Raw genomic sequence first — 23711 nt, forward strand, 5'->3', positions numbered from 1 at the left:
CATCAATGTTTCGGATCACTGTCCGATCCATCATCAAGATCAAGAGATATCAAGGACAGAAAATGAGTTATTGCAAACGTGCAATCCAAATAAGAGAAAGGAGAGGAAACGGAAGAGCACGCAAACCAAAGAGAAGCCAAATCCAAAACATTAGAAATAAATAAACCAAGACCTAAAAACAAGGACTAGAAATTAAGATAGTGAAAATCCAAACTAAAAAATAGGGAAATAAAAAAGAACAAATAATATACACTCAACTAAAAAGATGTATATATATATAATTGTAAGAACAAATATATTAATATATAAGAATATAAATATAAAGAAGAAAAATAAGAACATATAATATACATACATAAATGTTAACACACACACATATAGAAATTGAAGGGAAGCAGCATTTCAATCAATCGAAGACCAGAGTTATGAATAAAACAGTTTAGCTTGGTAAGTGAAGCACTGAGAGGGTAAATGTTATTAGTCAAGTGTAGGAGATGGCAATCTGCTTGGATTATGCTAAAAGTTTATGAAAATTGATTAGTTTTTACTAATTTTAGGAAAGTCATGAAGTGGATATTGCAGGTATGGTTTCAGAGCAATCAATCAACATAAATCCAATAATCCTATGTGAAAAAGGCTAAATTCAAACCAAAAAACATTCATCAAGCTGCATATATGCATGTTCCTTCAAATAGTTATCATCCATGGGCTTAATTGGCCTTCCATTATCCAAAAATCTTCATCGCAATCTTCTTATCTCAGCAATCACATCCTCCACCATCACAACTACCGGCAGCATCTCAAGAAGCAAAATCCCAGCCCATCTTTGCTGCATAAATGAAATGCTCCTTCACTGACTCATCACCTTCAAATATGAAAACCCTTTGCAAACCTTCAGCATGAGCTCTACAGCCTTGGAACTACCTTGTGGAGCCCCCATGCCTCATTGTTCACTGATTCAGCATCACGAGGTTTTTCCTTGTCAACCAAAAACTTCAGAAAGCCCTAACATCCATCCATCTTCTTCCACAGGGCTTTGAACTCCAAGTGTGAACACACATCCTTTTGCATGGCCTTTTCCATGGTTTTTTGGCCTCGACCAGATTCAAATTCTAAACAGCTGCCTGGGCTTTTTTTTCAAAAATCTCCGCCAATATCACTGACATCTCCACCGATTCCATCCATAAAAAAATTATCTCTGCTTCCAAATCTTCCTCTGTGACAATGCTGTATCTGTATGAGCTTGCATTGCAAGCTTCCCTTTGCTCAAGGCCTTAACTATGCAACCATACAAGAGGAAGAATAGGATACTATTCAACGTTTATACAAGAGTTGCTCACATCATTTTTGGTGGTCATCTTGCACCTGAGATAGGTGGTAGATCACTGATTTCAACATGACATTTCATGGCAGTTCACTTTGGTCCACATTGGAAGGCTGACTAGCATAATTAATAGTTTTCATTTTAATTGAAGTACTTGAATAATAATACAAACCTAAGAGGCATTCCCCTCCATCCTTCCAAAAAATATTGTATGTTCAGTGTTGACACATCTTTTATGGAAATAAAGGATTGCAACAGAAAACATTCAATCTTAGGATTGACGCTAAAAAACTGCTACATGAGAAAATGCAACAACCAGTAGTTAAATCTTGCAGTAAATTTGAAACATATGCCAAACTGAAGTCAGTATCTCAGCGCTGAGAATTAATGCAGTAATACATATGGAAATGCACAAGCAAAGATAGAAGAAGCCAACCAGTTGAGCTTTCAATTCCTAACATGCTTGCCTGTAAACTGATAGCCTGTTTTTGAAAAATGCAAAACATATAATTAATCAAGTGATAATACATTATCCAATCTAGGCTCTTAAACAACACGGCACATTTGGTAGAATCAGAGTTGAAGCCTTAATTTAGCTTGAGGCAAACTGTCAAGAGAAGAGAGGCTGAGATCAACAAAACATCAAAAATGTATCCTATTATTGACCCTGTAGCTGCAAAGATTGTTTATAAATAGCATCAAGCTTCATAATTGAAGGCCACACAATGGAAAGAACTCGGGATGCAGTGATACAGCTCTAAAGCACCTCAGCCACTACCTGTTAACAATAATGAACAATTTGTTACAACCCATGCACACAAATCTGTTAAGCACATTTAATCTGCTGTCACCACTACATGGAAAAAGAATCCTTTTTATAAAAAGAATTGAATATAACTGGATTTAATATATTCAAACTGAAAAATAAAAGATTTCCCAAGCTTCTGGTTTCCATGTGTGACAGATTGCATTAAGCAGACAATTAAGGTTCTTCTAAATTCATCATCAAAGTTGTGAAATTTGATTTAAAGGTAGAAAATTCACAGGAACACTTTCATTCTATCAAATGAATCTGCTAATCTCAAGATCAAAGTGTAGTGTTATAAATTGTATCCCTTTACAATTTCACATTCATTTCAAGCTGACTTTGGTGGACTCTGCTGGATATCATTTGTCATTTCAAGCATTTCCTTCAGGGTTTCTGACCTCTACCAAACCAGGGGTAAGCTTTCTTTCATCCAACATTGTTATAGTGAACGTGGAAACACCAGCACTGGTTTTGACTTAGGCAAGCCCCTATACAGCACAACATTTTTCCATCTTGTATGTGTGCAGGTCACAGATCTGACAGCCAAAAATTGTGGAATTGCACAGAGCAGAGTCGGACAGACAGTCCTAGACTTTGAATAGGCAAAAACCCCCGGACTATGCTGAATAGCTCACTTGACCGACACTTTTAGGCTGAGTTTTAGAGGAAAATATCTACAGAGCCTCCCTATCCAGAAGCGTCAGCTAACAAAGACACCTAAAGGGCTAGAGCACCTATCTCCATAGACAGGCACCATCAGCATCAGATTTCAGTCACAAATTCTCCTTTTGTGTTGATTCCAGATCTATACTTCTGTGTTTGTTTCTAGTTCTGAATTTTCCTAGTTATGCTAAATCTTTAGATTCTTGCATTTCTAGATTAAACTGTGCATGGGCAATAGCTACATGATCCATCATCCATCATTTTTTTCTCTAGCTATTGCTTCATCCTGATGATGGATCATATAGTATGATCCAAACCATTGATGATGAAAAATCATACACAATTTAATCCAGAATAGCAAGAATCTAACATAATGGCCTGTGGAAATCACATGATTCTAATATGCTAAATCTTGTCAATTTTATGTCATTTCACCTAGATCTTGCATTTTCATATCATAATCATATCAAATCAAAAAGAGGAACAAGTAATCACAGCATCCAGTTCTCCCTAAGGACTGAAACAGGACCTATTTTAATTGGTTGTTCTGTCTATGAAATGATTCCAATTGGAAATAGTGAATGAATAAGATTCTAGTTTGCATTTCTAGGATAAGGATCTGTTGACACAAAAGTCTGCATGCTTGAGGTAAGACCCTCAAGTGACTTCGTTTAACATGGAAACAACCTCTGGGACTTGCGCTTTGAGGTTGAATCTCCAAAGAAGGCCGGCTTCCTTACAATTAGGATGCATCTGAACTACTACTATTAGGGAAAAGGGAGAAGGAATGCATGAAATAAATTGTTGAAAGGGAAATGGGGTGATACATCAGATTGAAATTTGATTACTACCTCTGCCTATGAATGAACTACACATCAATGAAACACTCAACTACACAAATCTTAACTCTTTTCTATTTCCCAAGGAACCATGTGCAGGTCTGGAATTGGTTGAAGTGCTGAAAGGAAAAAGAATTTCACTATACAGCAACTGCTAGCAGACTTAATACAACATATGAATCAAGAAAAATAGAAAAGAAAGATTCACTACAAGGCAAATACATGCACTAGACAGCAGAATGGCAAGAAAAGGTAAGAAATAAAAAATTTCATTAATGGAAGGCAAAGGAATGCATTTACATAGCATAATGCTGCTGCAAAATGCAAACTAAGAACCCCTAAAACTATTTACAAACTTGCCTTTATAGATCAGGCATAACTTAGATGAAGCATTGAACTGCAAACCCCAACAAGATTGGAGTTAAGAGTTGCAGAGAAGCAATAATCAATATCAGAATAAGATATGATCATGAAATGCAACTTGCTGTTGGAAGTGACAGGAAAAAACCCATGTCAATGCACCCAGTCGAGAGATCCCATCCAAAAGAGGCATGGAGATGCATTGGCGTTGTGCAAATGTAATGAAATAACTTACACAATGGAAGAGATAATATGCAATATTCTACAAATACTTGATAATAACTGAGAGTAATAGGCCACTTCGAGGGGCAACCTCCAAATATCTCCAATAAGAACACACTTCACAATCTGATCTTGAAATAAGACTCACAACCTCCTATATATACCTAATTATGCTTAGGCTGGATAGACACAACCCTATATAACACCTAGGCTGACCTACCTACCTAAATAATAATATAATAATGATAACATGACTTAATTAAGGATTAAGATAGCCACAAGTTGACTATTCATAACTCTATATACACCAATATTAAGGGCGCAGCATGTCCCCTCTCTTCAAAGAAGCATTGTCCTCAATGCTAACCAAGTGTGGATTCTTTTGAATAAACTCCTCATCCTCCCAGGTGGCCTCTTCAACTAGTAAATTCTTCCATTGGATAAGATACTGGGTGAGGGTTCTATTCCTCAACTTCTTCGTGCGTGTTTGAAGAATACACTCTGGTTCCAAAATTATTCTTCCTTCATCAAGCTCTGGTAGTAGTGTTTGAGTAGGAATATTCTGCCCAATTACCTTCTTCAAACAAGAAACATGAAAAACTAGATGTATCTTTGGTGTTGGTGGCAACTCTAACTTGTAGGCAACACTACCAATCTTTTGCATGAATTGGTATGGTCCATAATATCTTGGAGACAACTTATTATTCTTTTTTTGTTGCTTCATTGAGATTTGTTTATAAGGCTGCAATCTCAAGAAGACCCAATCCCCAACTTCAAAATTTCTTTCACTACGATGTTGGTCCGCCTGTTGTTTCATTCGATTTTGTACCATAGCTAAATTCTCCTTGAGTGCTGAAAGTACCTGTTGTTGATGAAGCAAGTGGTCCTCTACTGCTTGAACTCTTGGTGACACCTTTAATGATGATGTGATGGAAGGAGGATGATATCCACAAAGTGCCAAAAATGGAGACATTTTTTATGAGCTATGAAAAGAAGTATTGTACCGCCATTCTACAAGAGGTAGCCAATCTACCCATTGAGATTGTTTCTCTGAAGTGAAACAACATAGATATCCTTCAAAATATTTATTAACAACCTCAATTTGCCCATCTGATTGAGGATGGTATGAAGAACTATGAGCCAATTGAGTACCCAAACATAAGAATATTTTTTTCCAAAAGTGACTAGTAAAGATAGGATCATGATCACTGACAATACCTTAGGTGTAACATGTAACTTTTGGATATTCTCCAAGAAAACTTTTGCCATTGTACTTGTTGTAAAAGGATGCGATAATGCAATGAAATGTGCATATTTAGTGAGCCGGTCAACTACTACCATGATGACATTATGACTTTTAGATTTGGGAAGCCCTGTGATGAAGTCCATGGATACCTCTTCCCAACACTAGCTAGGAATAGATAAGGGCTGCAAGAGACCTAGTGTCTTAATTGTCTTCCCCTTATTTCTTTAACAAACTAAACATTCAGCCACAAAGTTTTGAACATCACCTTTTAGTCCTTCCCAAAAAAATCTCGCTTGACCCGATGATGTCTTAAAAAATCTTAAATGACCACCAACGGGGGACTCATGTAGCTCTGTGAGAATCTTGCGTTAAAGAGTGGAACTCTTGCAGAGATACAAGCGCTCTTTATACCAAAAAATATGCCCCCTTAAACAAAACTTATTTGAACTACTAGGATCACTTTTTACTTGTTGGATGAGATTACGTGTTGCAACATCATTTTGCTACTCTGCTTTGGCTTCTACCACCCAATTTGCTTGTAATATTGAAAGGGCACACAATAAGGCTTCATCTTTTTCATCCTTCCTGGAAAGTGCATCGGCCACAATATTTTCCTTCCCCTTCTTATATGCAATCTCAAAGTCATATTCCAACATCTTAGTGACCCATTTTTGTTGCTCTTTTGAATATAGTCTTTGTTCTAAAAAATATTTTAGGCTATCATGATCTGTCTTAACCTTGAAGTGTCGACCCATTAAATAAGGCCTCCATTGTTTAATTGTGTGAAGGATTGCTAGCATTTCCTTCTCATAAATAGGTTTGAGCTGATTTTTACCTTTTAATTGATGACTCTCAAAAGCAATTGGTCGACCTTCTTGCATGAGAACTACTCCTATCCTATTTCCAGAAGCATCACATTCCACAATGAATTCCTTGGTGAAGTCCGGAGTGGCAAGCACTGAAGTTGTACACATAGCCTCCTTCAATTGCTCAAATGCTACATTAGCGGATTCATTCCAATGAAAAGGATCCTTCTTCAATAGAGTGGTGAGGAGTGTTGCTATACGACCATAATTCTTCACAAATTTTCTATAGTACCTTGTCAATCCCAAGAAACCCTCAGCTTCTTAATGGTTTTTGGAATAGGCCATTCCATGATAGCCTTAATTTTGTTAGAGTCCACCTTTATTCCTTCATGTGAAACTATGTGTCCCAAATACTCCACCTCTTTAAGACCAAAAACACACTTGGATGGCTTAGCATAAAGTTGATGATCTTCGAGTAATTGTAATGCTTGATCTACATGCTGCGAATGTTCTTCCCAAGTCTTGCTATAAATCAATATATCATCAAAGAACATTGACATGAACTTTCTCAAGAACTTCTTAAAAATGGAAATCATCAAACTTTGGAATGTACATGGTGCATTGGTAAGACCGAATGGCATCACCAAAAATTCATAATGACACTCATGAGTTTGAAATGTTGTCTTACAAATATCTTCCTCCTTGATCTGAATTTGGTGATAAACTAATCTAAGATCTAACTTGGTAAAATACATAGCTCCATTTAATTCATCTAGCAAATCATCAATGACTGGAATAGGAAACTTATCTTTAATGGTGTACTTGTTGAGCACTCTATAATACGGACAAATGCGCCAAGTTTCATCCTTCTTATGCACCATCACAACAAGGAAGGAGTAAGCACTTTGGCTATGCCTGATAATTCCAACCTCTAGCATTCCCTCAACAATTTTTTCTATCTCACTTTTTTGTATGTGTGGGTACCTATAAGGCCTGATGTTTGGTGGCTGGCTCCCTGGAACTAGTTGTATGGCATGGTCATGATCCCTCTTAAGATTAAGTCCTTTAGGCATATCTCCAAGAATCACTGAGTGACGATCAATTATTGCTTGTAAATCTGGATGAGTAAGAGCATTAGATCGAGAGACTTCTAATGAACATAGCTGGGCCACAAATCCATCCCCTCCTTAAGCAACTTTTGCATTTGATGAGAGCTTACCATCTGTGGGGATTTTGCCTTCAACCCTCTTAGCTCCACTACCCTCCCTTTTGATTGAAATCTCATGAATAGTCCTTGGAAGTTCATCTCAATTGTTCCTAGTGTAGTAAGCCATTGTACTCCCAAAACAATATATGTCACACCCATGGATATCACAAACATTGGGGTATCAAGTTGATAACCCATGGATAATTTGATGCTATGACACTTCCCTGAACAACTAATTGTACCCCCATTTGCAATCAAAACCTGAAACTCTAGGGCCAGATTATAAAACAATTTAGAAAAGTTGCCAACTTTCTGTTGATAAAATTATGAGTACCACCAGAGTCAATCAACATTGTTACTTTATGCTTCTTTAAGAAACCCACTACCTTGAGAGTTTGTGGTGCACTGAAACCTGAAAGTGCATGACAAGAAATGATTGGTTGAGAATCATGTGATTCCTCACCTGACTCCTTATCCTCCTCTAATATGGGTTCATCCTCTTCTTCCTCACTTGGACCTTCAATATAGAACAATTTCTTTTCACTACATTTATGTCCTCGACTTATTTGCTATCACAATAGAAACACAACCCTTTTTCTTTTTTCTCCTCAATGTGTTGTGGAGTCAACTTAGTAGGTTGAGGAAGAGAAGGTGTTGAATATCCTTTTTCTCTTGTCACATTAGCCCCTTGCTTTCTAGGAATCAAGAGCTTTTCCTCTACCCTACATGCCAATATAAAAGACTCATTTACTGAGCTAGGACTAAACATGCGTACCTCATGTTGAATGTAATCCTTGAGACCACCCAAGAATAAATAATTCAAGTTCTCCTCTGTAATTGTATCCACTCTTAAGGATAGATTTTGGAATTTTTGAATATAATCCTTAACTGATCCTGTTTGTTGAAGCTTAGCAAGCTGGCTAAAGAAGTTGTCTGTCACACTATTGCTATATTGTGTTTGGAGTTCTCCTATAAAAATTGACTATGATACGATAAGACCCTTTTTCCTCCGATGAGTACAAAACCAACGATACCAAATGAATTGATGTGATTCTAGATATAAGGAAGCCATCGTGACCTTTTGTACATATGGGATTTGATGTACTTCAAAAATATTCTCCATTTGGCTTATCCATGTTAGAGGATCGTTACCATCAAACTTGCGCATATCCACCTTTGGAAAAAAATTCCTAGATCCCATAGGACTATTAAAATTTGTGTCATTATTAGTCGACTTGAAGGTTTCACCTTGATTGCTTGAGAACTTCATCCTTGGTTCATTCATATAGGCACTTAACATGTTTTGTATCCCTGATATATCTCCTCGTAGGTCACACATATTCCTCTTAACCTCTTCCTTGAACTTACTTATTTCCTCATTGGGATTACTATCCTCTGTTGTTTCCCAATCCTTATCAGAGGATTTCCCGGATGTGCTAGCATTCTTTTTACCTCTTGTTGGAGGCCCCTTCATGATGGAAACCAATATTTTTGAAATAAATCACACAAATGAAATGTAAATTCTCTTATTTTATTTATTTATTTATTTTTTACTATAACTTACTAGGGCCAAGATACCCTTACTCAGAAAAAATCCAAAAAATAAGCAAATTTGTTGCCTTGAGAGTGAATTTTCCTAATTTGGCAATAACTTGCTTATTTTTGCTTCAATTTCTCCAAGCTTTGAAATGTAGAGTCTTCTACTATGTATTCAAAAACCCATTCCAAGTTATACTCCAATTCGACAGGATGTGAGAGATATGTAGATCTCAATAATTGTGTAAGAATAGTAATTCTGCAATAATTTGCTCAAATTTGCTCCAATTCCTCTGAAATTTAGACTAGCTTCTTTAATATTGTCTTCAAAAACTCTTTTAAAAACTTTTTAAAATTCGCTAAAATCTGAAAGTTATGCTCTTCCCAAAATCGCCTCCAATGTTGAGAAAAAATCTTGCCTCTATGGTGCCAAGATCATGCTCTAATACCACTTGTAATGAAATAACTTGCACAATAGAAGAGATAATATGAAATATTCTACAAATACTTGATAATAACTGAGAGTAATAAGCCACTTTGAGGGGGCAGCCTCCAAATATCTCCAATGAGAACACACTTCACAATCCGGTCTTGAAATAAGACTCGCAACCTCCTATATATACCTAATTATGCTTAGGCTGAATAAACACAACCCTATATAACACCTAGGCTGACCTACTTACCTAAATAATAACATAACTTAATTAAGGATTAAGATAGCCACAAGTTGACTATTCATAACCCTATATACACCAATATTAAGGGCGTAGCAACTACCAATGCCCAAAAAGTCGCCCAGCATTAAAGAACTGGCCTTGGAGATGTGTGCTAGATGTAAAAGATCAAATCACGCTGCTGTCAAAAAACATGGGATGGGATAACATGCAGCCTTAACCCACCTGTGTAAACTACAGGGTTGACCCGAGTGGAAAAGATCAGATCTGCCCATAAAAGTGACAACCGTTGATTAAGATCTTCCATTTGAAATGGATGGCCCAGATGCTGTAAAAATCTCCAAATGAATGATTAAAATACAACCGTCAATAAAGAAACCTTTTAATCTGATGGTTGGCACATTTCCCAATGCATAGTGGAAGAAATAGCATACACTTTCGCTATTTCACAGGCCAACCAAAAATGACCCCTGTGATATAGCACAATGGGATAACACGCAACTCGGTCAACACTACCGAGCTACTTGGCAATAAAATAGACCGAGCTACTTGGCCAAAGAAGACTGGAAAACACGAAAAGTTAACCACCAATTGACATGTTAACCCACCAAAGAATCTAGTGCAATGAAGATCTCTCAGATTAGTTATATGTGATGGGCTGAATGAGGGCAAAAATAGCCAACAAGATCCATTTCCAACAGATATCAAAATGTTAAATTATTAGTATAATTCAAAAGAAATTTCTGATTGAGAGTTTTGGTCTTAGTTTTAACAAGTTTATTGAAAGACCGCATCAATTTCCAAGGGATCCTATTTTAAGAACTTCTGATGATAACGGAAACCTTATAAGGTCAGCTGTGGATGCAAGTACTAGAGGTTATTTTCAGAAGGATATTAGTAGATCAGTCCAAAACCTTCTCATGAACCAAAAAGCTACAGAAAATCACTTAATTTTGAAGAGGTAGATGGTGTTAAAAAGCTTTTTTTAAGGAACGATCACTTGGCATGTCCATACAAACACTGAAAACCCCAAATCAAAAAACCATGGCATTTGGAACTCGAAATCAACTACCACTTCAAGAGGGACTTAGCTGGATGCTTTGTTCAAATCTAGCCCCACAGTGGGCTTGATCCACACATGAATTCTTCCAACATAGATCCTCTCTTCTGGTGTGCCCAACAGATTTAACTGTGACATGTAACATGCTGCCATATTCTGCTCTTGGTTTATGTTTGCAATTGATTCATAGAATAATCTAAAAGGTAGATAATATAAAGACTTGCAGCGATTAAACAACTCAGAAAATCGTGATATTCAGGAAACCCTAGAAGCTGAAATATTCCAGATTTTATTTTTCTGATCTGAAAATACACTTTTTTCTTAAAAATACAGGCAGCTCAGTTAATAAAATAAATATACCTAGGAATTCCAGAAATGAAATAGATTGAACTGATATTAAAACAGGCAACTGACACTGGTAGTTTTCATGTCATTTCTCAATAGCTTCTCCAAGAGCCACGAAGTGAATAGGAATGATATTGCAGACCCTAAAAGCCTCAAGACAGCAATGAAACCCTTCTCAAGCCCTAGCCTCCAACTTCCTCAAGCTCACATCAATCTCCAAGGTGTATCACTAGCAATACAAATGGTATGTCCCCTTCAAGTGCTCAACAGAGACTACAAACAATACAGAAACTCTCCTTAGTTGAACTCTACAAATCTAAGATGCAATAATCTCCATCAAATACGGAAGGTGTTAACTCCATGAATAAACAAGTTCTGATCTCTGTATGAATCCAACAAGAAATCCTCTATATTGGGTTTCTAACCAACATGGAAGATGTTGCCTGCATCGGATTTCATCCTCACAAGCCTTAGAAAGAATTAGCTCCTCCAACAAACCACAAAATTATCAAATCTAACATGCTATATGAGCTTTCAATTCCCTTTTTTTATAAGTTTTTCTCAGAACTTCCCAAAAACTGCCTTTTGAAATCACTATTAATTTATTAAGCCTTTTAACTCCAAAAAGTGATGTAATTTACTTTTAAAACATTTCCAGCATTTAAAGTGATTTTCAAGCATTCCATCATTTAAAACTTTCCATTCGCGTTCGAACATACTATAATGCTGATGCACCCAGTAAATATATTATTAAAATGACAAATTTAATGATATTAGTTAAATATAGCTCAATTATAATGACAATGACCGACATGCATTGGAATTAAAATCTAACTGCATAAGAGTGGTCCTGATGGTGAAAGATAATAAACAGACTTGACTGACTGGCTAAATATAGATGCCCCCCCCAAGAATCTCGGACCCCAAACCATTTGAGTTCTTTGTAACACCAAATTACCCCTCTGAACATGCAAACACAAAAACAAGAAAGTCAGCAACAACTGTAATACAAGAGAAATTGAAAATGGGGACACTACATCACAGTATTCTTAGAGGGGATCCCTGGTTCTTTGAAGAGCTGGAAGTTTTCAGAAATCATGAATTGCAGGATTTTCAGCTAAGAAAGACCAGGTTGATTGTGCACCTTTCTATGTTTGGTTTTTCAATCTAGGCCCAGAAATACATCCAACAGATGCCTTCAATGATTGGTGACTCTATTAGCTCTTTCTTATGCTATACAAGAACTACTAAGGAAAAGTAACTGACCTCTGCTAGCAGTTGCATTCAAATGAATCTTTCTGAGCCTTTCCTGCTACACGTGGATAGCCATGGCTCCATTTTCCAAGAATTTAACTTCGACTGCAACCCCAATGGATGTCAGCTGTGTCATAAAACCAGCAATGTCCAACACTCATGCCGTAAGCTTGAGAAACTCATTCTAAAGCCAAGGCTTAGTGATGGAAAGAAGAATGTCATGATAGATTCTTCAGAAAGAGAGGGAACATCCCCACCCAGTCTTTGGAATATAAATGATGTTCAGGTTCCATAATCACATGTGCGAGCCAACCCTAAAGACAGAGAAGGTACATTCCTCTAGGTTCAATCATTTCTCGATAATATATTCTTCTCTAAAGAAGTTGCTCCCCTGGATGTTTATGATCTCAAAAGAATTATAAATGACTATGAGCTTGCTTTTGGCCAGCAGGTGAAAGCAGCCAAAAGCTTGGTCTATTTTTTAATGTTAAACCCCCCTAAACAATGAAATTTGGATCAACTCCTGAAATTTCAGCTTGTGCAATTATCTAGCAAATATTGGGGATTTTGAGGGTTGACCTTCTTGAGTCAAGGATTTCTGGTTGGAAAATAGGGTTCTTAGTTTGCGTAGAAGAATCATGCTTTTGAAATCAGTTTGGCCAGTTCTTCCAATTTACCTTTCCCTGGTCTTGCAATCCCCAAAAGGGGTTGTCGACCAAATCAACAAATTTAGATTCTATCCATGGCATGGTACTTCTCATGTTCATAAGTTCCCTGTTGTGTTGGGAAAAAGCATACAGACCCAATCGAGAGGGAGGTTTGAGATTCAGAACAATTAAGCAATAAACAGTATGCTTGGAGTAAAGCACCTCAGTGATCCATTCCCTTTCTGCCGTAGACCTCCCTCCAGGCTCCCATGCTTCATCTCACCTTGCTCACAGGTGCCCTCTGATCTTTTATCTCTTAGTTGGACAGTGAAAACCAACATTCTAGACAATTCTTGGTCCTGTCATTCCTCTTGGACAATACTAAGTGTAAAAATGTGGCCCCACTAGCCATCTCAACCCATAAAGTCTCCTCCATAAGTCAGTCTTTCAATTGAATAGTCTACTATCTTTCAAGATCTCGATTAGTCTACTTGAATGATGATGATAGTTTAATATGGACTCGTGACCCTCTAGGATCTTAGATAGTAAAAGCAGATTATGAATTCTCAAAGACTTCTTGGACTGATGTGGAAGAAACTGGAGTCATACAATGTAACTAAGGCCTGTCTGATGCGGTATCCTTTGCTTGGGTAGCATGTTTTGCTCAGATTCACAGTTTTGATAGAGCTGCAGAGACATAGTTTTTTTAAAAGAGAAGAGCGAGAAATAGATATGTGAACAGAAGAAAACAAGAACACAAGAATTTATTGCGGTTCAACAAACTTTGCCTATGTCCACACTGAGCAGGGGAATCCAATATTAATGCCTGAATACAATATGTTTTACAAGCTACAGCAGAACAAATATCAATACATGTTCAAAAAGACTCTTGAATATCCAAAAGAGGTTGAATAGACAAGAACATTCTTGGAGGGAAGCCAAGGAATGGCTGTCGGGCTTCACAACCCTAACAATCTGCCACTTGAGACCAAACATTGCTGTAACAAGTGATTCCCCTACTTTGTCCCCTGTTATCACATGCTGGAAATGTTGAGAGAAGCTCAGAAAAACTCAAACTTTTACCGTCAGAGCTTCAGTTGTGTTCACCTTGGTATCAATTTTGACAACTTGAAGCTTGCCTTCTTCGACCACATGCCGAATATAGTGATACCACATGTCAATATGCTTAGAACAACACTAAGATGTATGATGTCTACTCATAAATATGGCACTTCTGCTGTCACAAAATATAGTATAATCTGATTGCATCAACCCCAATTCTTTGAATAGAAGTTGTAATCATACCATCTCCTTTGCCCCCTCGGAAAGAGCCATATATTCAGCCTCTATGAATGATTGTGCAGCTGTATGTTGCCAGTGAGAACCCCAACTAATAGCTGCCCCAGCAAATGTGAAAACATAACCAGAAGTAGATCTTCGTTTGTCAAGTCTCCACCAAGATCTGAATGGTATGAATCCCTACAATTGTGTCCTTCCTTGCCCAAAACATAAAGCAAAACCAAAAGTACCTTTGAGGTATCTTAGGATCCATTTAACAGCCTCCCAATAAGGTTTACCTGGATTATTCATAAATCTGCTTATCACTCCCCACTGCATGAGCAGTATTCCATCGAGTAGAAAGTATAGCATACACGATACTCCCAATTGCAGATGTATAAGGAGTGCTTTTCATGTATTCTTGATCCTCTTGTGTTTTAGGACATTAATTAGAAGATAAAGGAAAACGAGAAGCTAGTGGAACACAAACCGACTTAGCTTTTAACATACCAAATCTGTCCAATACCTTTTCAATGTATTGTTTTTCAGAAAACCAGATTTTCTTCTTGTGTCTATCCCATAAAATAATCATTCCAAGTATTCTCTTCGCCGCCCCCAAATCTTGCATGGAAAATGTTAGCAAACTGTTTCTTTAGCTCACGAACAATCCTTACACTAGTGCCTGTTACTAGCATATCTTCTACATAAAGTATAAGTGTGACAAATTCAGCATTAGACAATCTTTTATAATAGACATGCGGATCAGCTTGGGAGTGTATAAACTTATGCTCAATCATTTATCTGCCTTCTTACTTACTGCTTACTTAAATCTTACTACCATGCTAATGCTATGTTATATGCTATCTTCCTACATCAAATCCAAGTTCTTATATAGCCAGCTAGACCACAAGTTGGCCAGTCAGGCATTTAAGTACAATATAGGTCATGCCTTGAAGGTGTACGCCATAACCCAATTAATGGGCATCAACTGTTCACGCACTCTTTAAGGTAGGTCCAAACACAATCTAGGATTCTCCGAACTGTGCAAGACGCCATGTCATCATGGGAAATCACGCCAAAAGAAACAACACGCCTCGCAGGATGAAAACAGCAGAAAACAGAGACGGGAAAGAATGGAACAGAACTCGAAGAATATGACACTTCAGCTTTTGCACACTTATGATAGGGATCTAAAATAGGTCCACAACATGTTGTCAACTGCGCACAACCGGAAACCAAAAGCAGCAATGGCTACTTCACGAGATCAGCAGATTGGTACAGAAATAAAGCAAAATTTTTGGTTGATGCAAGATTGCTCAATGACCCAAGATGCTCCTGCATCAGGGAGCAATATTTTTTAGGGCGGTTGATTGTGAAGGGGAAGTCAAAGATGTAGAGTTCATTTGATGATTCTCATTGACTCCATATAGATGGTGGGTCATGAAAATGTGGTCCACATAATTACAGACAATGCAAACAATTCTCACGTTGCAAGTGCTTTGGTTGAGGCAAGATATCAGCACATTTTTTGGACACTATACATCATACGCTCCCTCAACTTGGTGATGCAAGCAATTGGTAACCAAAAATAGTGGTTGAAAGAAACATACCAAGAAGGCAAGGAGATTCAGATGTTTGTGACAAACTACCACATGACACAAGCAATTTTCAGAACTTCCTCAAAACTAAAATTGTTGAAGGTAAATTTTATTTATTTATTTATGTTCATTATGTCATGTTTTATAAAATTGAAAAGAAATATTTTTTGAAAGTGTTATTAATTTACTATTAACATGATGCTAGGTTGTTGAGACCTAGTTTGCATCTCATAAAATTGTTATCAGACAACTTGTAAAAATGTGAGAGACATTGGACCAAATGGTTATAGCAACCAATAGGGAATATAGAAGCAATCAAATTCAAAGAAGGCCAAAAAGGTCAAGTCATTGATCTTGAATGACGATTGGTGGGCTTGTGTGGAATTTGTATCAGAATTCACCGACCCCATCATGGTTGTGCCTCGGTTTTCTGATACAGACTCCCTATGCTCAGGGGATGTCTATAATAGCATGGACACAATGTTGAAGAAAATATGTTTGGGGGATGTCTATAATAGCATGGACACAATGTTGAAGAAAAACAGACATGATAATACAAAAAAGAGAATGATCTTAAAAAAAAACATTTTCAAAGGGTGGAAACAACCATTCTTCATCATTGGAACAAGATGACCATGCCATTGCACCTCCTTGCATATACCCTATCTCTACGATACTATAGCAAAGTTATACTTACTATCCCAAGGAAAGTACCACCATATAGAGATTCTGAAGTTGCTAAAGGCTACAAGTGGCCATTTAGTAGACTTTTCAAAGATCCAAAAGTGGAGACAAGTGTTAAGAAAGAATTTGGCTTGTTTGTCTCAAGAAGCAATCATACTTCTTGTGCTATTAATAACCAATCCGAAATGGATGCTACTAAATGATGGTATCTCTATGGTCAAGTAAGTTTTCTTTTTGGGCTTTTTTTTACTACTTGTATCATAGAATTTAGTATTTAAATGGTGGTACCTCTATGGTCAAGTAAGGTTTCTTTTTGGGTTTTTTACTACTTGTATCATAGAATTTAGTATTTAACACTCTTGAATTTATTTTACATCCTTTTTTGGTTTTCTCTCTAAGTTGCAATTCAACTACCACTGAATGGAATTGGAGTACACACTCCTTTATGTAGGGCCCATTTGCCGTCACACCAAAAGCCATGACTTTTAGTAAACATGGAACACCACATAATTAACCACCTGTGGGCAGGGGAGCGCGTCGCATCACCCAACACTTTATTTACTCAATGAAGCATAACTGGTTCGTTGCAAACAGAGCTGAAGAATTGGTGTATATTCATTCCAATTTGCATCTTTTGTCTCATAAGGATCCCCAACACAAGGAGGGGGTAGCAAAGCTTTAGGATGTAGCACCTGAATCTACCAAGTTGGATGCAACCATTGAGGATCTTGTTAAAGCCACTATGGATGACGATGATGATGACATACCTGCACATGGTGCAACTAGTGTGAGCAGAACCACTTTGGGTTCAAATGACGATAATGATCTTGAACTTGCAGGAGCTGAAAATCCAATAAGTAATGAATCGTTTGATAACCCTTTTGAAGGTTAATTTATAATGAACTACATTTTGTAATTATAATGATTTTCATTGGAATCGTGAACGTAGACATATATAATATCATTGATATGTCTTATTTAAATATTTTAAAACTATCAATTGGCATTTAATATTTATCTTTGAAACTTATCATTGATCAATGATGAAGTATCATACTATCAAATGATTTGGTTTTACAATTCTCTATATATTTTTATTTTTCTTGTATGTATAATACATACATGCATATACCCAAACACATTCAAATCCCTGTCAAATAAAATCACACATTCACATACGGGGTTCTCATACCTGCACCCCTGAACCAGTAACTAAGCTCTACTTGGTGAATCTTCTCATTTGAGGCATTCCATTCATGTCTTGAAGCTTTGTTTTGGTTATCATGGTTCAGTCTCTAATTTGGTGGCTGTTAATGAACTTTAGAATATCTTTGAAAAGAAAGATTTCTAAAATACCAAGGGAAGTTGCATCTAGACAAATGCATCAGAGATGAGTCTGTAAGCCATCATTTAATATTTTTTGTTACATCGATGATAATGGCCTAGGACTTTCACAATGTGTATGAGGTTTATTGACAATGATTTCCAATAAGCCAATTGCTTCAGAGCTTCAAGACTGTTCTACTAGCGCTGACTTTGCTCGGCATTTGTGATTGATGTTGGTCATGTACTTGTTTACGTCTGATTTGGCAAATCAGCCGGGTTTTCTTCTACCTCATGAAAAGTGAATTGCATGCACTCCTTGGCATAGATGAGGTCAAGAGGACACTTGGTACAGTTGAGAACATTTTTAAAGCTTATAAACCATGTAATATAGATTTAATGAAAGTTCTCTTAAAGACCTTGGCTAGTTTTTCTATGTTATTTAACACAGGCTAGAAAGACAAGGCATGAGGCGTTTTGAACGAACAAGGTTGAAGAATTCCTCTTCTTTATTGCCATTCTTACTGGGTCAAGAAGACATTTGGCAGCCTTGAGAATAACTTTGAAGTTCATAAAGCTCGTAAACATGGAATTTAACACCCCTTCCCTTCTCCTAAGACCTTGGCTAGTTTATTTTGAATGACAGAGGTTGAAGGATTCCTCTTCTTTATTGCCTTTCTTACTCGGTCAAGAGAAAATTTGTCAGACTTGAGAATAACTTTGAGGTTCATTAACCTTGTAAACGTGGATTTTAATACCCCTTTTCCTCTCCTAAGACCTTGGCTAGTTGAATGACAGAGGTTGAAGGATTCCTCTTCTTTATTGCCTTTCTCACTGGGTCAAGAAGACATTGGCAGACTTGAGAATAACTTTGAAGTTCATAAAGCTTGTAAACATGGATTTTAATACCCCTTCTCTTTTAGTTCAAGTTAAACACAGGGTAGATAATTAGCGCAGGAAACGTCCTGAATGGCAGAGGTTGAAGGATTCCTCTTTCGAATTCCTTTTCTTACTAGGTTTGTAAATGCATCGCATCTTCAGCACAATCAACGTCGAGGTGGACCAAAACAGAATTTAGAAAGAAACGATCATCTCAGGATAGGTTAACTATAACGCCATGATTTATTCTTCGAACTTATCAAAAGCCCTATCTTGCTCAAATGGGTGTGTACATTGTGTATCAATGGAAAAGCTAATTCAGAAATAGTAAGGAAACACTCTTCACAGGCTAGCCTGCTTCATAAACGACTATAATTAACAGGCAAAATCAAACTGTAGGTACAAAAGAAATACATACCGATTGCGGAGGAAGCTCTTCCGTAATGGGTGGAGAAGCAGTAGGAGCTGGAACTTCGGGCAGTGGCTGCTGGGCGTCCTGCTGGGTTTCAGGGGACCTCTGATAAGGGGGATAAAAAGTGGGACCTTTCCTGTTCTTGTCGTAGGGATTATGCTTCCTTGGCCTCGTTTTAACGTGATGGGCGGTGCCCTTCTTCTGTGGCCGAGAAGAGCATTCAATGGTCAGTGATAGCGACATGGGATTGTGGTGGACAGTCGGGATTGAAACACGACCGGGAATTTGAGCCTTCGATTTTCTGCATGAAGTTCTTTGGCTCAACAATGGCGATGCCACTGATAGCATGAGAGCCATTTTTGCTCGCGGAGAGATAAGGAAGTACGTTGTTCATTAATTTAATTGAGGTAGAATGCTTCCACACCGCACATTGAGCCCAACTAATGGATTATCCAGTCAAGCAAGGGGGTTATCCGGTTGCGAGTGAAATTATGTTTTCATGCCGGCTCTTGTGAGAGCTTTTCAAAAAATGTAGCGTGTTCATGAATAATTGTAATTATGGAAAACTCATTTAGGAACCCATACGTGTATTTCTTTAGCTTAGAGTCAAGGATTCAGGGCATTGCACTCAGCAATACTTGATCACTAGTGGGCTATTTGGGAACCATTCAACTTCTTTAGTAAACCAAAGATTTTTCAACAAAAAATAAAATGATAATTTAATAAAAATGTTGGAAAAGAAAAAGAGACTAGAGATTGGAGCAATTGGATATAAGGGAAAGATAATATAACTTTCTTTTTTTCAATTTTTCTCATTTATCTTTAATTTTGTCTTTACATATATATAAAGAGTTATATTTAGAAAAAATAAAAAACAATTATGAAGTTAGTATAAATCATTTTAAATTGTTTTATTTTGATAAATACTTGAATAATTTAGTTTTTAATCTAAAATATCAAGAAAATAAATGAAACATATTTTTTATTTGAAATCGAAGACATGTTTGTTGTAATTAAATTGTGTAGAATAGTTTATATTACTCTTGTATAAGAAAATGTACATGCAACAAGATAATGAGTTGTATTGGTGGCATTGGTAATAATAAGGCTCACAACTATGCCTAGATTTGGGGCATCGATTGTGTTTCACTATGGATTGAAGGGGTGGGTGGGTAGCTCACATGTGGACAATTAACGTCTCTCACCCACCGTGAGTGGCTAAAGGGCCTATCTAAGCATGAAATGTTCAAATGTGATGAGGGGAAAAGGAGACAAATAGAGATGTTAGCTTATAGTGGCATTAGTAGTAATATGGCTCCTTGAAAAAATAAGGACATTGAATTGCCACCTACGTTGTGCTTTCATTAGTGACATTGAAAACATCTACATATCTCTTCATTGCCACACCCAACTACAAAGTCAATCCCCCAATTGGATATCAGAGCACTCTTTGCAGATAATATCTCAACTCCATGATTTTAAAATGGATCAACACAACCAATGACATGTGTAGATTAATATAATTAAATGTGAGATCTCATTTCATTTTCTTAATATTCTAATTACCAATCTCTTCATTCCATGTAGAAGCAACATTCACCAAGAAATCAAGATCTTATGATAGGGTAACTATAAAGCTATCATTAATTTTGACACACGTTAAAGACAATGTCTTCCCAAAACTGATGTGTTCAATATATATCAATATAAATGAGTTAATTCAAAAACATAAGCAACACTCTTCCCAAGTTACTTTGCTTCATTCAAGACTAGAATTAAAGAGGTTTAAGATTTAATTGTAACTACAAAGGAAGGAAATACATGCACTAATTGCTCCTAAATATCTAATTTAGAAGCAAAATGAAATTATCTCACTTTCCTATTTAATATATCAAGTACAAGTCACACACACACACACACACACACACACATATATATATGAAGGCATGATTTTTATAATGAATTTGTCTATAGCTCATATAACTCTTGTATAAGAAGATGTATATGCAATAGAGATATATAGTGAATTGTGGCCACGATGATTGTAGTAATATGGTTGCCTCATAAAATAAGGGTACTAAATTGTCATTTACTTTGTGCTTTCATTACTAACATTGAAAATATTGATGTGTGTGTGTGTGTGTAGCCCCATCTAACTAAAATGTCATTTATCGAATTGCAACATCACTTAGAGGAAGGGTACCAACAATCATTATAACTAATTTCACATATCCGAAATTCTTTAAAAATACATTAGGTTTTGATGATTTATTTTGTTTGATTCATGTGTGATGTAAGAGCTTATTGATATTGGTTAAATGCTTCTAGGTAGACATGATGAATGTGGGAGGATTTGTATATGTGCAAGGGTCAAAAAGTGATCATTTTAATGCCATATCCAATACATATTATATATTGTCTCATGAATTGTTCACTTTGGTTGCAACAAAATTTGCACAATTGATCCAATACTCATATACAAATAGCCCAATAAACATGTGTCATGGGTACCAATTAAGTTGCACTACTTTTCTAACAAGTGACTTTATTCTCAACTAATGAATATACAAGAAACTAACTATTAACCTAGTAGATGATTTGTAAGTTGACTTTTAACTAACATGTTTCAATGAATAGTTATTGAAACATGAATGATAAGTATACTCCTTCTCTCATCCTTTATCAAAAAAGATCAAAACACTCTCCACATATAATATAGGCTCCATAACTATGAATAGATCAACACTACCAATACACAAATATATATTGATGCAATTACAAACAAGTCTAATTCAATTTGCTTCCTCCAATCTTTAAAATTCTCATACCATGCATAGAACCAAAATTTCCCTAGAAACCAAGATTTTAGGGTACACTAAATACAAGGTTGGATCATGTACTCTTCCAACATAGCAAAAACCCTACCTTTCCCAAATAGGTGTGCTCAATGTATATCAAAGGAAATAAGACTAATTCAAAAACAATGAAGAAACACTCTTTTTAGAAAGCATGAGAAACTAATAGAATAGTGGGTGCAAGGCAAATTTAGGAAAAAGCATGTGGGCAAGACAATTTGAGAAGAAAAGATCATACTACATGAAACATTTCAATCATATATAACATATACAAAAAACTATATGGGAGGAAATAAAATAGAAAGCAAAAATGTTAATAGCTTAATTAAGAACTATTTTGCATCAACTTAGATGTGAAACTAAAAGACACGACACATGAAGAGTGGACAAATAGAAGATGATGCTATTGTACTCAAGAAGTGGTGGAGGTGGAATGACAATGATATTCAGATCAATCACATTGACATGGTTTTTTTATCAAGATATCCAGAATAAGATCCAAGATGAACAAGGATTAAAAAACTAAATAGACTAGATGTTTTTAAGGTTTTCTTCAAGAATCTCCGTATGTGTTTACTGTATGTGTTTACTATCCATGAATCCCATAGACGTTATTAAAAACATTCATTCATTTAGACAAGTTGAATCATAAAAGAAATTGAATTAAAGAGGCCGAAGATAACAATGTAGCTACAAAGAAAAGAAATACACACAGGCGTTGCAGGAGGAAGGTCTTCTTCAATGGGGGAAGAAGCAGTAGGAGCAGGAACTTCAGGTGGTGGCTGCTGGTCATCCTGCTGGATTTGAGGTGGCCTGATAAAAGGAGGATAATAAGTGGGTCCTTTTCTTCTCCTGTCGTAGGGATCCTTCTTCCTTGGCCTCGTTTTAACGTGATGGGCAGTGCCCTTCTTCTGTGGCCGAGAAGAGCACTCAATACTCAGTGACAGCGAGGTCGGATTGTGGCAAACGTTTGGGATTGAAGCTAAACAAGGAATTTGAGCCTTGGATCTTTGGCCCAATAATGGTGTCTTGCATAATGGGGATACCGATGATAGCATGAGCGCCATTGTTACTCCTGGGGAGATAAGGCAGTAGTTTTTAAATTTAAATGGATAGGCAATTCATAAGAGCCTCACGTTGAGCCCAACTATAATGATTATCCGTTTATAGTAGCGTATTGAACTAGCACAAGTACTAGAAAATTTTGACTAGCACAAGTTATGAGATGTAATTGGTTAAGTGAGAGAAGAGGAAGATTGACTAGCACAAGTTCATCCATTTTGACTAGCACAAGTTAATAGGTGTAATGGTTAAATGAGAAAAGAGGAAGATACTTTTGATGTGGGTGAGGTTAACTACAATCAGTAAATAAAGTTTGAAATTCTATCATCTCCTTATGTAAGATGTTGAAAGAAAGAAAGAGAAATTGTGCTTTTTGTTGAATAAATATATCATGACTGAAGTGTCAATGTAGAAAAAATATGTTTGATATTTTAGTTTTAGTATTTTTAGGAGGCATAGGATGTATTAATAGGGAAAGTAAAAGAATGTTAAGAAGATTAAAAGGAATTAAAGGAACATTAAGAAGATTAAGAAACTGAAGGAAGATTGTGAAGATTTGGTGGAACTGAAAAAATATGACAAATCAAGGGTAATGAATATCTAAAATATCTTATTTATAAATATATAAA

At 36.5% G+C, this 23711-nt stretch overlaps 1 protein-coding gene across 2 annotated transcripts; it reads right to left on the bottom strand.

The window, feature by feature from the left end:
• Positions 1-1643: 1643 nt before the first annotated feature.
• On the bottom strand, positions 1644-23097 carry PSRP6 (plastid-specific 50S ribosomal protein 6). Of its 2 annotated transcripts, none has more exons than XM_089826829.1 (2): positions 22734-23097; positions 1644-2102 (listed from the first exon to the last, which is right to left on the bottom strand). In XM_089826829.1, exons 1-2 carry the CDS (start codon positions 23085-23087, stop codon positions 2082-2084), a joined length of 375 nt encoding a protein of 124 aa, XP_089682955.1. In that variant the 5' UTR covers positions 23088-23097; the 3' UTR covers positions 1644-2081. The 2 variants fall into 2 exon arrangements, with proteins under 2 accessions (XP_089682955.1, XP_089682956.1); XM_089826830.1 differs by lacking the exon at positions 22734-23097 and adding an exon at positions 19172-19725 and having other exon boundaries at positions 1810-2102.
• Positions 23098-23711: the final 614 nt, after the last annotated feature.

This window comes from Cupressus sempervirens, chromosome 4 (genome assembly GCF_028749045.1).
Source record: "Cupressus sempervirens isolate cs-2001-9-10 chromosome 4, ASM2874904v1, whole genome shotgun sequence".
In the NCBI taxonomy this organism is placed as follows: Eukaryota; Viridiplantae; Streptophyta; class Pinopsida; order Cupressales; family Cupressaceae; genus Cupressus; species Cupressus sempervirens.

Bases quoted from the DNA above. Each gene is read 5' to 3' on its own strand.
- PSRP6 (XM_089826829.1), bottom strand. From the start codon at position 23,087: ATGGCGCTCATGCTATCATCGGTATCCCCATTATGCAAGACACCATTA. The intron at 2,103-22,733 runs GTGTGTATTTCT...TATTGTTAACAG, and splicing joins ACCTTCCTCCTGCAACGCCT to GTAGTGGCTGAGGTGCTTTA.